Here is a 16,662-nt window from a genome sequence, read left to right as displayed (position 1 = left end):
TTAATAACAGCGCGGGGGCTGCGCGCATCATAACGAAGCACATTATTTATGTCTTCTCTGCATTCTCTTCCTAGCTCAGCCTTTGACACCCGGACACCAACCTCGGCCTGGGCGGCCGGCTGGAACCGCCATCACGGCCCAGCAGGGCAGCGGAAACCGCCTTCCCCCCCGGCCCCGCCGCGCGCTCTGATTGGGCCTTCGAGGTTGTGGGCGGGCCCTCCAGGGCCGCGTCCGCTCTGGGATTGGCTGCGGGCGGGGCGGAAGGAAGCGTTTCCCAGGAGACGGCCGGGCCGGCGGCGCGGGGGGTGCGTGCCATGGCGGCGCGGCGCTGGCTGCCGGGACCCGCGGTACGTGTGGGCAGGGCCGGGCCGTTCTCCGAGGCGGAGCGGAGGTGGCGCGGGCCCCATGCCCGTGTTCCTCGGGAAGGGAGGGCTGATAAGGGCCGATCTTCTCGGGGGGAAGATGGCTGGGCTGTCCGGGTCCCTTTGGGGAGGGGGAGGCAGGGTGGGTGCCTGGACCCCCTAGGGAGGGACAGGGCCGGGGGCTTCGCTCTCCCCAGGAGGCAGGACTGAGGAGGAGGAGGCGAGGCTCATGCTCATCCCTCCTCCCGTGCCGTGGTGCTGCAGAGCTGGTTCCTGCTCTGGCGGGCTGTGCTGAAGGCCCGTGTTGGGTGTAATCCAGCGGGGGTGGCGGGAGCTGCTTGTCCCCAGTGCGTGCACAGGACTGGCTCCGGGGCCTGGGCTGCTGTGTGCCCTGGCCTGGGCGATGGGCCAGCAACTGCTTACAGCCCAGGCTGGCCGAGCCCCGGCAGATGTGATCACCATCACCTGGCCTGGCAGCTCTTCTGCTGCACTGGGCCAGGGTGGCATCTGCATCTTATCTGGCTTCATTTTCCTGTGCTGTTGTAATAGTCATTCACAGAACCTTCAGGAGTAAAGATATTAAAGTCAAGTGAAACCCCCTTACAGAAGTTAACTGCAAGTGTGAATGATTTTGAGCTTCTTCTCTGAGTAGGCAGATAAAGTTCCTAGAGAATTTGAGTTATTAGGGAGAAAAAGTAGCAGTAACTTTGGAAGTACGTTATTTTGAAACTTGTACATTGAAAAATTAAAAGGTTCCTTCCTGATTTGCTGTTTGAGAAGTGTATGCTAATTTAACAATTGAATTTGTATTCATTCTAAGTCATGTTATTCTTTAGCACTTTGTCTGAAAAGAAGAAATAACCACGCACAGCAGCAACACAACACATCGCCTCTGCTCCACTCTGGTTATGTGGTAACGATGGAGACTTCTGATGAAGAAAACTTCGGTGTAGCCGTGTGAGTACCCTGCGTTCGGTGTCAGACTTTCAATGAACTGTTTCCTAGTTAAAATATTTTAATAGGAATATAACCACGGGAATGAATTTACACCAGACTGATTAGCAGATTCTGCCTCTTAGGAGAACAAAGGCACAGAACGCAAAGCTCTAGGAGTTTCAGAGTTTAGGTGAAGTCAAACTAAATAAACCTGTAAGGAGTGTAGCACCAGATACCCCTTGCTAAGTGATCAAAATACATTACATATATAATAAAAATCAGTGGGTTTTGTTAATTTTAAATTTCTCCTTCCTTTTCAAGACCATACGTTGTCACAGGTTTTAAGAAGAGACTTCTCTGTGTTTGAACACGCTCCTTCTAGAATGTGAGACTTTTTACAGGTGGCTTCAACCAGATTGTGCACAGGTAGATACTAGGATGCTGTTTCACCGCACATTTGTCTGGCATACTCTTCTAAAGCTTGTGGCAGAAGGGGCTGTGTACCCGTGCCTCTGTCGCTCTAGTTCGTATCACAGTATCACAGTATCACAGTATGTTTGGGATTGGAAGGGACCTCAAAAGATCATCTAGTGCAATCCCCCTGCTGGAGCAGGAACACCCAGGTGAGGTCGCACAGGAACATGTCCAGGCGGGTTTGAATGTCTCCAGAGAAGGAGACTTCACAACCTCCCTGGGCAGCCTGTTCCAGTGTCTGTCACCCTTACTGAGAAGAAGTCTTTTCTCAAATTTAAGTGGAACCTCTTGTGTTCCAGCTTGATCCCATTACCCCTTGTCCTATCATTGTTTGACACTGAGAAGAGCCTGGCTCCATCCTCGTGGCACTCACCCTTTATATATTTATAAACATTAATAAGGTCACCCTTGGTTCATTTGTGATGCTCTGACCTGAGAGGCCACGTGCTCCTTGGGCTGCTCCTGCAGCACCGCTTGTTCTGGCCTAGATTAGACACGATCAGGAGACAGAGGCTTAACCCAAAGATTGGTGAGCACGTGTTTCTTCAGGTGTGTTGTATAGAGAGGTAGAATTGCTTTTGCTTTGAAACAGTTAACATTTCATTATTTGCCTTACAGACTTAAACCAGGGTGTAAATACTTAAAATTTTTTGTTGGAATAAGCTATAAAATCAACAGTAGTGCTGCTTTTGAGGGGAAAAAAAAGAGTGGAAAATATCCTTAGCAAAGTCTCCTGTCCTTGCACATAAATGGCAAGCGATGGGCCCTGTTTCATGAAGTGGCGTGATGCTCAGGCTACGTAATGCTCAGTGCCAGCTCCTCTCTCGGTGCTGTCGTGCCCACCGGTAGAACAGCACGCTTTTCCAGTCCCTTGCCTTGCCTTTGCCCATCTCCCACGGCTTAACAGATCACAGATGATGCTAGAACATTGCTTGGTGATCAGATGCCTTTTAAAATCAGAAATCTTTTCATTTTGGGGTGCCAGAATGAGCCCTATGACTTGTTGTAGTTAAACTGTCGGTTAAACTGTTGTTAGATTAATTTCACTGGGTTATTATTCAATAGCAAAATAACTTTAATGAATTTTTTTTAAACTTAGTGTGAAAGTGTTCTGCTCTGTTTGCTAAAAAGAAACTTGAGTAGAAAGATGTTTAATTTAATAAAATGGTGCTTTCACTGATCAAAGTTAATATTTTCTTAAAGAGAAACGTTCTATGAAACTTGTTTCCCTCATGTGTGATAAAAACCTCTTTCATCTACTGGAGAATATAGGAAGAGTTAATTCCTGGCTAAACATGAGGCTTGAATGCCAGGGCCCAAGAAGGTTCTGTGGACTGTCTAATGTGTCTGAACAAGCTGCACAATAACAAATTTAGCAGAGGGGATCCAGGGTCCTGAATGGTGGTACCAAAGGTTTCTTCCCTGGATGACTTCAGATCCATAATGGTGTTTAATATTTGCTCACAACTGAATGACATTAGGATGTTGTGCCATTTATTTGGGGCATGCAGGAATGTCTTTTGAAAAAGAAAAAATATTTAAGTTCCTTCGGTTATATATGATATTGTGTATACATGGAGTTCAAGTGGTTCCACAAGTGTCTCGAGCCCTGTGATCACCAGGTAGTGTTAAGCAGGGAAGAGAGTGGAAGGAAAGCCCGGGGTAGCAGTTGGGGTTTGTGGGCTGGAAAATGCTTAATTTGCTGTTCTAATGACACCCTTTACATCCTTCTGCACTAAGACTGGAATTATCTTAACAGTAATGCCAGTAAAACACCATTTATAGGAACCGATCTGCAGAAAATACAGTAGAAGCCTGATGAGAATCCCCGTGAAGTAGTTGAGTCAGTGCCATGGATTGTTTTGTAGGTTGCAAATAGGAAATTATTCAGTTATCTTGTAATTACTGGGCTTATTTGTGCTTAGGCTTTTGTTAACACTTCTTAATGTTATCCTTTATTTCTACTGTGGTTGAAATGTGTATTTATGCAGTACTGTCTTTCTTAATTTTCAGCTCCTCCCCTTCTGACGCAGAGTTCGATGCGGTCATTGGCTATCTGGAGGATATTATAATGGGTAAGCTCTGCAAGCAGTTATAGACAACAAGATGGGTGCTGAACATATTGCAAGCTGCCCTTCTGTTGGCAGACATACAGAGCCAGCATAGTCCCTGCTTGCTTCATGGAAGCTTTCCTTCCTTTGTTCCTGTGACCCTGAACCTGCTAGCATGGTAAAATTATGCACAAAAGTCTCTTTTGTGCTGTTTGCACAGCAGCGGGGTTATGAGTCTTAAAAATTATTCCCTGTACTGCTGCAATATACTCCTTCATAAATAAACAATAAAGGCACTTGTAAATCTCACGTAGAGATCAAAGCTTTCTGGAATTTTATACCAAATTATAAAGGGGATGGAAGAGACTGGGAGAGGGCGCCTTCTCTTCCCAGCTCTGCCTGAGCCTCCTAATGCATTTGTCTGGCTGTTCTAGAAGCTGCCATGGTTTGTCCACATGATTTGCTGTAGTACTGAGTTGGTTTATCATGTGTGATACAAGGTGCCTGTGCTGCAGTTTGTGTGTGTTGTTCCTTGTTCTGCCTCTGCACAACACAGAGAGCGGTTTATTTTCCCTGTCTGCAGCAGCAGTGCGTAACGGGCTAGATGTCATCGTGTCGTACCGCTTTCCACTTTTTGAGACTACCCTTTGGAGTTGATTTGGCTTCACGTCACTTGGATGGATGTGCACAATTGTAACGTGGCAGGAAGGTTGAATGGCGCCAAGCTCATTATGAGAGCTCAGCCAATAAAAGGTGCTAAGTTCTCAAGACCATAATTTTAACTCCAAAGTCAGTGTGTGCAAGGAAGTAGTTTACAAGATGCCCAGACAGAATTCACGCTAATCAGCCATCAGCTCCTTCAAAGAACAGCATATAATCTTTTTGACCACATCCTTCCCAGAGAGATGTAGATTCTGCAGCCTCAGTTTGCCTGGTGATGTAGCTGAACCTGGAGAAATGCGAACTGATTTTCACTATGTCAGGGTTTAGAAAGCTGAGACTGGTGTATTTTAACACTGTCTGTAAGTAAACTTTACATTTATACCCGCTCTTTTGAATTCAGTGGTGACCTACTGTGTTAATTTTTATTCTTGTTTCCTTCCACAACTGGAAACAAAAATTCTTGAACAATTGCAAATGAGTCCTGGAGTTTCAGTAATGTTTTTTTAATTCAAGGAAAGAATAATTATTTTGAGTTATGGCAGAGAAGAGGTGCTCACTTCTGCTGACTTGAAAGCCTGAACAAAATGAGGTTCAAAATAAATAACTTTATTAAGAAAATGTAAAGCAGGAAGGCTTTTTAGCTCATACTAAGTGTAAATGAAACTTATAAGAAGTGATTGTGGATATGTGCATCCTGTTCCATTGTGAACACCCAGCTGCTGTTAAATGCAGACCCGCGTCCTGCTGCCCTGCGCCTCTGTCTTCTCGCTGATGGCTCAGGAGCGGAGGCTCCGCGGCAGCTGCGGCGCTGGTGTGACTGACCCTGCACGTGTCCTACAACAGAGGGCTCGTGAATGTGGGGTTTGTGTTGCAAAAAGAATGACTAAACTCCTAACTCTGTGATGCGTTTTGTTGTGATCCAGATGATGATTTCCAGTTAATACAGAGGACTTTTATGGAGAAGCACTACCAGGAGTTCGATGACTCAGAAGAAAACAAGCTCATCTATACTTCTATTTTTAATGAATATGTAAGATACTTTTTCCTGGTTTTCATATGTATTGCTTTTTTATTTTTATTAAGGCCAGTGTCAGGTTCTCTGTTCCCCCCTTTATAAAATACTGGGTTTACATGGTACAGAGCCAGCCTGCTGTCTCTTTCTGAAGCACAGTCATGATCTGTGACCAAGAAAGATGTTTTCTGGAGCTCCAGGTTCCTTTCTTTTTGTTTCACCTGATGTTTTGGAAGTTGCATATGTCTTGAATAGAAATTTAGCCTATTGCGGTAGTAAATAGTGCATTTAACCTGCGTGCATAACGAAGTTTGTTCTTCTCCAGTTGTATTATTTAGTGAATTGGACACTTCAATTATATTCTTCGTATAAAGCATAATTATGAAACTATACCAGCCTACTAGTCAATACCATGAAATGACTTAAAAATAATTTATTACTAGTGTTTGTTCTCACCAATATTCCCAGCAAAAATGTTGAGCTCAGTGCCTCAGCGCTGATGTGAATGATTGAACCAGCAACACCCAGCTGAGGCATCTGCAGCTGGTTGCCCAGTGAGGATAATGGAAAGTGTCAGGAAGGTGTCAGTGTCAGGAAGCTGTGCTGGTTGGAAATCTCCTGAAAATTGTTACGGTATTATAGGGGTGGTTTATTTGTTTTTCAGATCTCTTTAGTAGAGAAATACATTGAAGAAAAGTTGCTTGATCGAATTCCTGGTTTTAATATGACTGCTTTCACAATGTCATTGCAGTAAGTCTCTGCTTTACTTTGGGTTGGGGGGTGGCTCATGTGCCTCTCAGTTATTTCTTTTTATCTAGTTTAGAGCTTGGGTTGGTTCTTCTTTAATTTTTTAAAAAAGCATTCTTGCAAGCAATGACTGGCCGTTTTTTTTGACATTCACCATGTCCTACTACTTTAAATTTCTGAACTGTCCTGCTGAAATATAATGGGTTTTAAAAGGTAAGAAGGGAAATCAGAATGAGAACACTGGAGGGTTTTCATAATCGTTGTCCCTTTGAAAGCAGACCCTTCAAAGGTTAAGTCTCATGCATGTCCCTCAGGCTTGTCGTTGGGCACCTCAGTATCCTGGTGGTCTTTCAAGAGTCACGTGGTGAAATGCCTTTGTTGCAATTCTTGTACAAAGCATTCAGAGAAGAGTTTGGTTTGTCTTAAGCTTTTGCATTTGGTCACTTTAGCTTAACCAGCTTCCCGAAGAGGTCACTTCTGAAAGATCTTTGGTTTTGCCCTTGAATTAGAGAATCAAGTGTAATTTGGAACTGAATATCTTAAAATATTTTAATCAATTTAATTTTAAATTGAATTAAAATAGATAAATGCCAGTGGAGTGTTAATTCTGATGACTTACAGGTCAGTTTGTTTGTCTAGTTTGCAGGGACTGGTGTGATGTTCTTACATCTTGGATTTAGATAAATATAATATCTTAATGTATTTGGATTGGAAATCCTGCAAGGTGATATTTGGCTAAAGTTTCGCTTTATGATAGACCTGTAATAACATTCTTGCTTGAATTTTGATATTGTTCTACTTGTCCCAATATGATTTTTGACTTCATACCGTTTAAAAATAAAGACTTTATTTCCCACATAATTTTCTAATTCCCCAACTCTTTCTCTCCACAGACAGCACAAAGATGAAATGGCAGGTGATATATTTGATATGCTCCTCACATTCACTGACTTTCTGGCTTTCAAAGAAATGTTCTTGGATTACAGAGCTGTAAGTATGTCACATTGTTTATTTTCATTGGCATAGTGGCTGTTGGTTTTGTGTAGCTCTGCCCGAGGGCACCAGAGGCAGTGTTACTGCAGTAGGCAGCAGCATTTATTCAAACATGTGCAGAGTCAAAAGGAAAATAACTTCACTGAGGGGCTATTTAAACTCAAAATGCACATTTAATAATTTCTAGAAAACAGGAATAAAGCTGGCAGGTGGAACAGTTCTTCAGAAAGACGAACTTTCTGCATCTTTAATGTTGAATTCCAACTGAACATAAGGGAACACTTTTTCATGGTGTGGGTGACGGAGCAGTGGCACAGGCTGCCCAGAGAGGTTATGGAGTCTCCATCCTTGGAGATACTCAGAAGCCACCTGGACATGGTCCCGAGTGGGCCTGCGTGAACAGGGGGTTGGACCGATGACCTCCAGAGGTCCCTTCGCACCTTGGCCGTTCTGTGAGTCTGTGATATGGGGTTTTGTTGTTATTTGGTTTTGGGATTTTTCAGCCAATCCAAAATGAGCTTTTTAAGCTAGTTCCATTTGTATTTCTCCTCCTCTCTGTCCAGGGTGGAGAAACAAACCAACAAAAGTATTAGGGTTTTGGATGAGCCCTTTCCTAGGGAAATGAAATACATGTAAAATCTTTCCAGTCACATTTTACAAAGGAGCAAAAGAGTCAAAATTGTTGGCAGAATTGTGTCCTCTGCTGCCTTCCCCAACATTGTCAGTTTTCTGAAAACAGGGACAGGCTGAGGAGAACGAGACAGTGCATGTGTCAGCAACAGGAATCATTTCAGTTGGGGTTTGCAAACCTCAGGAGCTGGATTTCACTGGTTCTTTGAGCACCGGCTGAACCTGCTGGCTGAGCATCCCTGATCGGGAGCCAACCCAGCTCGGCTCTGGCCTGGGCTCCTCGTGAGGTTTGGGTTCACCTACAGATACGAACAGGAGAAAATAAATTCTCTGCTAGGCATTTTCAAGTCTCACAGCAAGCTGCATGCAATCATAGGTGCTCAGGTAATGTGTAGTTTTATATTGATTTGATATAACAGACAGAATATTAATTTTCTGTTTAATTTTTTGAACAAAACAGCATTGAGTCAAGGATTTTTTTTCTTCCCTTTTTCTAGGAAAAAGAAGGTCGAACTTTGGATTTAAGTGGTGGATTAGTGGTGACTTCATTAAACAAATCATCAATATCCTCTTCCTAGAAGAGTTTATGCACTACTCTCCTCCTCCAGATGAGTGCTGCTGCTTTCGTTGGGACATCAAAACACTAAAGGTTGTGAGAATCAAGGTGCTTTTACGTGATGAAACACATTCACCCTCCAGGCTGTATCATTAGAGACCCGACCCTAAAAACATCTGTTTGTGAATTCTGGTTGGTATTCAATGACCACAGAATAAGACACTTCCAACTCTACCAGTATTTGTACACCAGCCCAACCATTGCGCAGGCTGAGAAGCCCAGCGCGCTGAGAGGACAATAAATAGGACTTTACGCTTGTTATTTGGGTTGACATCTTACCGTCTTGCCAAAATATAGAACTTTTCAGAGTCAAGAAGACAATGCAAAAAGAGTATGTCCCTCTGGCTCTTGGAAGCACAGGTGTGAGTATGTAACCTCTGAGTTCCTCCTGATCAATATTTTGTTGCTTTGGGTTTGGTTTTTTTTTTAATACCTTAATATGATTGTAAGTGCTACAGCTTTCTACTGGAAGAATATGTTTTAATATGTAGATGTTCTATCATAAGCTGTGTCTCAGCTCTGACAGTTGAAATGTTAGTGTGTAAATCCGTCTGCTCTCTGGCTTTTTTAAGCCTCATCCTTAATGTGCAAAATATTCCGTTCCACTTTTGCTCAGGCCCCACCTATTCTACACTGGGAAAAATAACCACAACAAACTGAAATCTGGCCTATGTATGCAATTTCTTACTTTCTTTTTGGCAGTGGCACAGCTGCATTAGTTCTAGTAACATAAGCTTGACGGTAGGTTGGGCGCAGACATGCTGACCCCCGTGTCACTCACTGCGCTAAGTGTCATGCTGATTGCAAGTCGTGGTTTTGCTGTTAAACTGTTTGCAATGTGAGAGCAGCAGTGACTTTTTCAGCAGCTTGCTGGTGGAGCTGTGGCCACAAGACTGTCACAAAAGCCCAGGCGCATCTCGTGGCAGCTGGGATTAAACTGTGTTTGGAGCTACAGGGACCCTCCATTCTTGAGCTGCTCAGACATGTTAATCTTCTGCTTAATGAGGTGCTCAGGCAGTGCGAGGATGTCTTTAAAAGCCTTAGAGCAGGCGGAAACACGGGGTGAGGAGCAGAGCTCTCTGCTCAGTCCCGAGATGACCTTCAGCAGCAAAGGTGTTGGTTGGTGGCTGTCACCCGATGAGAACCCAGCCTAGACAGAGGAAGGTGATGGCCAGGCCATTCCGCATTTTTGTTTGCGGACAACAAATGTCCTACAGGAACAAACGAGTTAAAATCCTGTTCCTGTTGTCATCCAGCAGTGATTTCCACAGTACCAGGATTTTGTTCTTCAGCCGAAATAGTTTTTGAATGGCAGTCAAGACTCCTGGCCACACAGACAAAAATAAGCCATACTTACACTCCAAAATACGGTATCATTAAACAGGTTTGTAGCCAGACCATAGCGGCTTTTTAAAAGCTGGCTAGCAGTGCAAAGCGTAGCATATTTTGACTCTGCAGTAATTAATCTCATTGTTTCTAGTATGTTGTGCTCATGGTTGTGCAGTTTTTTTGTCTGGAGTTATTCTAGTTTGTTGAAATCTCCCTCATACATGCACAAACACAGGTACACAGATACACTCGCACGCTTCCTTTAACAAAACAAAAGAAATATTCCTTCAGAATTTTTTTAACCTCCTTCCATATGTTTCTGTTTGTCAGATTTGAATGATAAAAGCCAGAAGCTGAAGCAAAATTAAAATTTGCAACACGTCTTCTTTTTTTTTGTCTTTTTTTAAAAAAAGGGGGGAGTTAAAAATTCTTGTGAGTGTGTTCTGATCAAAAGCAGTTTTTTATAGGCTTTCCGTTCTGGTGAACACCACACAAGCTCATTTTGATTCTCTTTTCAGCAACAGTAACCTGCTAAGGCAACACGAGCACATCCCCAAGGATGCTAAGTCGCAGCACTGTGGTTTGAAATGCCTGTTCCCGATCCTCTCACAGCAGCAAGGCCGGTGAGGCTCCGTCAGGGCTCATCCTGCCGGGATTTGCAGGTTTTTACACATCTATCTACCACCGGTGCTGTAAAAAGCAGCTTCTCCTGTTAGCACAGAAGTGGGCGCTCAGGCCTGTGTGTGCAGGTAGCGAGCAGAGATGATGCTCCAAGATGCTTATTTCCAGAAAAAGAAAAAGCGTATGAAAACATTGGGTCATAGTTTTAATACAAACCAGGTGCAGCTCCTCTGCCGGGTGAATCCTGAGGTTGACATCACAGAAACTGAAGACTTAAAGCCCAGTTGTTGTTCTACTCTCAGTGCAGGAACTGGGGTTCTTCATTTAACTTCTTACCTGTTTATATGATGTTGACATTTTAATGTCAGGAACAGATTTTATCCAATTTTAAAAGAAACACATTGAAATGTTTCAATCGTTAATTGTTGAGCTAAAATTATTATTTGCAGCTAAAACTGAATATATCCCTGACTTTTTTTTTTTTTAACTGAAAAAAATGTTCATTCTTTTCCTGTTACAATTGTTTCAATTAATTACTTAAGCTAATGGCAGTATAAATGAATACATTGGGCAGTTGTCTTCTGAAGGGAGCTCTGTTGTATTTTGAGCAGGGTCTCCTTTAATTTCAGAGGCTGCAAGGGACAGTTAGGATTAATTCTTATTTTGGCAGGGAACTGTATCTCTGTGTTTCCTCCAATACGTTCCTGCCCCTGTGCCACTCTCTTCTGTCTGTGTGTTTTCTGTGGGCTGCTCTTCTCAGAACATCTCATCCCTCTGTGATGCTCCTGTCACTCATCCCTGGTTTGGTGCATTTTCCATCAGGGAGAGGAGCTTTTTAAAGAGATTGGATTTCTATATACAATGGATTATCTCTGGGCAAGTCTGACTAGGTATTTGAAGAGTTTTATCATTGTCATAACAATGTGTGAAGAAGCTAATTGTCATACTGTTACGGATTTATACATATATATATTAATGGTTATGGAAACTTGACCCTTCATTTAGCTCATAGAAAACCAAATAAAGGCAGACCTGCCCTGGGGCTAGTGCATTTATCCGGTCCCTTTCCAATCCACACCTTCCATTAACACAGTTAAGTTTCCTGAGCCTGCCTCTGTAGACAAGCTGTTAAAACTTCTCCCCACAGATCATAAGGTAAACTTTGCGGCGTAGCTCACTGTCCTCCAGCTTTGCTGTGTACAGGGATCCGGAAACAAATTGAACTCCATCTGTTTTTATTAGCTTGTACAGAAGAGTGCGAAGGGGAGAGCTGCCGTGTCTGGCTGGGCGTCGCTTCTCGTTCTCACAAACACCAGCCTGCGTGCCCAGGAAATCAAAGGTGAACGTGTTGCCTGCAGCGCGGGGGAGCAGCGTGGCTCCGTTCTGCTGAGGCACCGATCCTGTGAGTGTTCCCAGGGCATTTGGAAACTTAGATTTAGTTTTTGAAGACTGTGTGTAACTAACGGGCAAAATTGACGTGCTGGTTGATGGGGTGTATGGTGCTGAGCCTGGAGGAGGGAGCTCCTCAAAGCCACGGTGCCTCTTTCGTGTTCTCACAGTCCTGGATGCACGCTCACTGTGCGTGCACGTACACGTGTGTGCCAGTATGTAAAGCAAAGCAAGGTGAACCCTGTGGACTTACAGCCTTCCCGCCTGGGGCCAGGCTGCAGTGTCCATATGCAGAGCCGAGGGGCAGTCACCTCCGCCAGTGACATCTCTGCTTTCCACTCCATGCCGTGCTGTACGTGCTCCTGCTCACATGACAGATTTTTTAGTCACAGACTCCAGTGCTGGATTTAGAAAGAGTTTTATTTAAAGCATAAAATTTGTGTTTCAAATTGTTAGAAGTCAATACAAGAACAGTTTAGACTGCTTCTTCTGCTTAGCCTTCATCCTCCAGCTCTGCCACCATTTATGTATCATGTTAACAGCAACTACTTATACACCGCAGCTGTGAATGACCAGAGACAGGAGCCTGCACTTGGTTTAGTGAATTTTAGTATTGGAGTGTGCCGAATTGGCTGAGCCCCCTCAGCGGAGCTGCTGCAGCCAGGATCTGGATGAACCTCAGGGCCAAGCAGGAGCTTCAGCCTCCAGCGAGGCTGCGAGTGGCAGCACCTGGTGGGTTTGTGCTGCGGGCACATCAGCTGGAAGCATCATCAGAGGCCACAGAGCAGTGTCCACACAGTACTGACCATCACTGCCAGCACAGGCTGGTCCGAGAACAAGATGTGGTGGTACATGAGCGCCCGGCACCGAGCCTGGCACAAGCTGACCCCAGGCTGGGCTTTGCCGTTCGCTCCTCACGCGCGGTCGGTCACTTGGCTGGTGGCCGCGTTGCTGCCGAGCCCTTTCCAGGCACAGAAGCTGAAGAAGGTGCTGGCCCCATAGGCAATCACAGCGACGCAGGCGAAGAACTGGAAGAGCAGACCTCAAGCATGAGCACGGCGGCCGCCCTCACTCCATGGCCCTCACCTGCCCCAAACTACTTACGGATGCCGCGGCTCTTCGGTTGTAATCCCACTGCCGCCAGGACGTGGGCTGGACGGCGGCTGCGCACGTTACGAAGGCAGAGATGTACAGGACAGTCGCTACAGCGTTGAAGATCATCAGCTGGGGAAGGCAAAGAGAAGGTTGTGAGTCTGAACTCCAGCTTGTGTGTGCCGGTGTGAGTGATGAGCAGAAGGCTCAGCTTCACATTCCTCCCTCTTCCCTTGGGGAAACAGCAAAAGGGACCAGCCCCTCACGCCGGGAACAAGCCTCGGGTTAACACCTCATTAAATACACCCCACTGAGAGGTTTCTGGTTGACATGACTGCAACAGTGACAGTAGCTCCAACTTTCTGGGTGATACAGGGCTCCCTGTTTTGAAAATTTTCTAAGCCGAGGGTCAGAACGAAATGGTGTCATTGTGCAAAGTGCAGGGAACTTTGCTCCATCAGCTCAGAAAAGCCCAAAGCCTTGATCTTCTTGCAGCATTTCCCCAGGTTGTCTCCCACTTAGGATCCCCCCTCCGTCCCTCTTGGCTACGTACCACGAGAGGCCAGGGGATCACGTAGAACTTCAGTGGAAGCTGCAGGAGGTAAGTCACGAGGAAAAGGACTGTTACTATCCAGAGGAAGATGGACACGAACATCACCCAGGCGTATGCTGCGTGCAGATAGTACGTTGTGTCGGCAATGAGAGCCCACACCAGTAAGCCGAGCACCTGTGGGGTGAAACGGGGAATGTATTCACGCGGTGGTTCCTGCAGGTGGGAAGCAGAACATAGCCCATAAACCTGGGCTCACTAGACCCTCATTACTTGGGGATGGGCTCCTCCCCAGTGCTGCTGGGCCAGGAGCCGGCACAGGGATGTCCTGCAAGGCAGGGTGGCTGAAACCTGGGCATCCTCACCACCAAATGTCCCTTCTCAGCCAAGAAGCCCCCATGCCCAGCGCCAGTCTCTACGGGTCCTGCTTCAGTGTTAGGGACATCTTGTAGGCTGGATGACAAGCTGGACATGAGGGCTTCTCGGGTCCCAGCTCAGCATTGACCCCGTCCAGGTGCAGCATCATTTAAAAAATTGAAGAAAGCTTCTCTCCACTGGTTAGGTCTGGTCTGGTCTGGTCTGGTCTATACCTTCTGTTCTTACAGCTCCTAGGGCTCACCTGTCACTGCTAAGCAGGTTTAACTACACAGCTACTGCAGCTTCATGTGTCTGACAGAAAAGCAGGTGGGTAAGTCTGTGTCTGGGTGTGCTGGGGCAGAAACAGGCAGAGCCGTCCTGTCCCCTCCCTGCAGAGCCCGCAGGGCAGAGGCAGCAGCACAGAGCAGGTATCTGCCGGCAGGTCCCTGGCAGTCAGGGGTGGAAGAACCCAACCCAAGGTGGCATTTCATATTTTATTTATTTTATTTTATTTTATTTTATTTATTTTTATTTATTTTTATTGTATTTTATTACCTTCCCTGTGCTGCGTCCACCCCTGATCTTTGGACTCTGGAGGAGACTCTGCCCTACTTTGCTCACAGCAATGTGGCCAGGAAGCAGCTGCCTTCACCATCCCCTCCCTGGGGAACACCCTGGAGCAGCCACAGCAGCAAGTTTGCAGGTATTTTTTTTGTTTCAAAGGCCTCTTAGCCTGTGATGGAGCAAGGAGGGGATGGGACACCAGCACATAGTGATCGAGCTGGAAAAAAAAAAAAAGGCTGTTGCAAAGCAAACAATGCTTTCTGTGGTTTGCCCTGTTTGTTCTACAGCCTCAACCACAGCCTGTGCACCAGGACACGGAGCTGGGGCTCCAGCAGGCAGTGGGATACTGATGGGCTCTGTCACCACCCTTCATCCCCTCCCAGCTGGACCAGAGCAAAGCAGGGAGCATTTGCACCTGCTTCTCAAGGGGCAAAGAAACTCCAGCCCTGCACTCTCCACATTTCCCAGATGTCCCAGGGAGATCCCCATGACAAAGGGGGGGTGAGAACATGCCTCAAATGCAGCTGCAGCATCTTCTGTTTCCCAGCTGGGGTTGGGATGTTTGGGCAGAGCTGGTGAAGCCACCAGCACCTCTGCTTTGGCAGGGGAGGAGAAGGGCTCTTTGGAAAGCCAATCTGCCCCTGCGTAAGCCCTTATTGCTTATTGTCATGGAAGAAACACAATGGCCTTTGTCCTGCTTGAGTACAACGCCCTGGTGCTTGGCTGCCCTGACAATGTCTCCTTGTCTGTTGCATCCATTTCAAGCCCTCGTGATCGAAAAACACGCGTTGGGGAGAAACATGTATAGGAAAAGCTTGGTGCGCTTTGGGAGCAGGAGGCGGCATGTGCGAGCTGCCCTGCTCCAGCTGCGGGGGCGAGAAAAGCAGGAGCCCTTAGGAAAGAGGTTTTGGGGAGCAGCAGAGCGTGGTGGACTGGAGCTGGGTGAGCACTTTTAATGATGTGGTCCGAGCAATGGGCTGGAGAGGTAGGACCAGGTGTGGGGTTGAATGGCCCCTTCTGCTGATCTTGGCTCTATCTTTCTTTCCTGATACTCCTGCAAGACACCCCCTGCAGCATCCTTCCCCAAGTGTTTATTCCCCTGTCACAAGCAGCTCAGCCATGCCCAGGGGTCCAAATCTGGAGCAGGGATCCAGGTCTAAACTGGGTGTTTCACAGCGGCTGCTCAGGGCATGTCCCACTGCCACTGTGCACAACCCTGCTCCAAAGAGAGGGTACAAGCAAACAGGGTCCCCGCGGCAGCAGTGCAGCACCTCGGGCAAACACCGGGGTGGATCACGCGTGGCCTCATATGCAGCTGAATGCCCACCCCTGTGCACAAACATTGCACCTGAGATCCCAAGTAGCAGGAGAGAGCAGCAGCAGTTTATTCTGCAGTTGACCCAGATGCTGAAGAAATAGAGAGGTGATGCTGCTGCAAGTTTTGATGGTACAAAGACCCTTGGGCTTGTCTGAGAGTAGCTGCCAAATCCGACTGCTGAGGAGGACAGCCTGGAGGGCTGGGAGAACTCGGGGAATGTGAGAGTCCTGTGGGAACCCTAGGAGTAGCCCAAACACACCTTGGTCAGGGCCAGGGGCTGTGGGTGCTGGGATGGGACGCACTAGCTCGTGCCCCGTGGGGATGCCCATGTGCATGCCCATGCCCAGCGCTGGGAGCTGCCGGGCATCGAGCCGAGGTACAACCAGCAAAAGGGCATGAGGGCAAGCAGCCAAATTTTCCTTTGGCTTTAGAGAGGGAAGGGGAGAGAGGGGGGCCGAGGGACGTCAGAGTTAGAGGTGGATTAGGGTTAGAGAGCGAGGATGGGGTAGGGAGGGCAGCCAAAGGGAACCTGCCCGTTTCCAGCCAGGGCAGTAGAGAAAAGCATCCAAAGGAGATGATGCGGTCCCACAGCCGAGCCCCCCTGCCAGGTGTCCCCTCCCCGGTACTCACGATCTGGGCTACCATCAGCCCCCCGAGCGGCGAGAGCAGGAAGGCGCCGTCCAGGGCGGGCAGAGCGGCGGAGGGGCCCGAGGAGCCGCCCGGGGACCGCGCGGCACCGGGCAGCCCCGCCATGCCGCGGGCACCGGCACCGGCACGGCCCCGGGCCGCCTCCCGCCCCTCCCCAGGCGGAGCTCGGGAACGGCCCCGCTGCCCCCCCGGGCGGCCCGGCTGGGTCCGGCCCGGCCCCGCGCAGCGGGCTGGGGGTGGGGGGCGCCGGGCTGAGCTCCCGCGGCTGCCCCAGCCCCTCCAAACCGGGGAGGTGCTGCGGCCCCTCCTG

The 16,662-nt window shown here is 47.4% G+C and overlaps 2 protein-coding genes across 3 annotated transcripts; one reads left to right on the top strand and one right to left on the bottom strand.

Annotated features, from left to right (window-relative positions):
- The first annotated feature begins 300 nt into the window (after positions 1–300).
- Positions 301–8,673, top strand: ARL2BP (ARF like GTPase 2 binding protein). 2 transcript variants are annotated; one of them, XM_080351767.1, is made up of 7 exons: positions 301–347; positions 1,199–1,319; positions 3,786–3,847; positions 5,410–5,516; positions 6,163–6,248; positions 7,139–7,235; positions 8,366–8,673. In XM_080351767.1, the coding sequence occupies exons 2-7, from the start codon at positions 1,282–1,284 to the stop codon at positions 8,444–8,446; spliced, it is 471 nt and encodes a 156-aa protein (XP_080207893.1). In that variant the 5' UTR covers positions 301–347; positions 1,199–1,281; the 3' UTR covers positions 8,447–8,673. The 2 variants fall into 2 exon arrangements, with proteins under 2 accessions (XP_080207893.1, XP_080207894.1); XM_080351768.1 differs by lacking the exons at positions 301–347; positions 1,199–1,319; positions 3,786–3,847 and adding an exon at positions 4,444–4,576.
- A 4,064-nt stretch (positions 8,674–12,737) lies between these two features.
- On the bottom strand, positions 12,738–16,457 carry PLLP (plasmolipin; the record flags this gene model as incomplete). The annotated part of the gene is made up of 4 exons (XM_080352329.1): positions 12,738–12,851; positions 12,928–13,047; positions 13,469–13,642; positions 16,335–16,457. The coding sequence occupies 4 exons, from the start codon at positions 16,455–16,457 to the stop codon at positions 12,738–12,740; spliced, it is 531 nt and encodes a 176-aa protein (XP_080208455.1).
- Between the last annotated feature and the right edge of the window lie 205 nt (positions 16,458–16,662).

This window comes from Nesoenas mayeri, assembly GCF_963082525.1.
Source record: "Nesoenas mayeri genome assembly, chromosome: 12".
Lineage (NCBI taxonomy): Eukaryota > Metazoa > Chordata > Aves > Columbiformes > Columbidae > Nesoenas > Nesoenas mayeri.
This window is presented reverse-complemented; position numbering and strand designations above follow the sequence as displayed.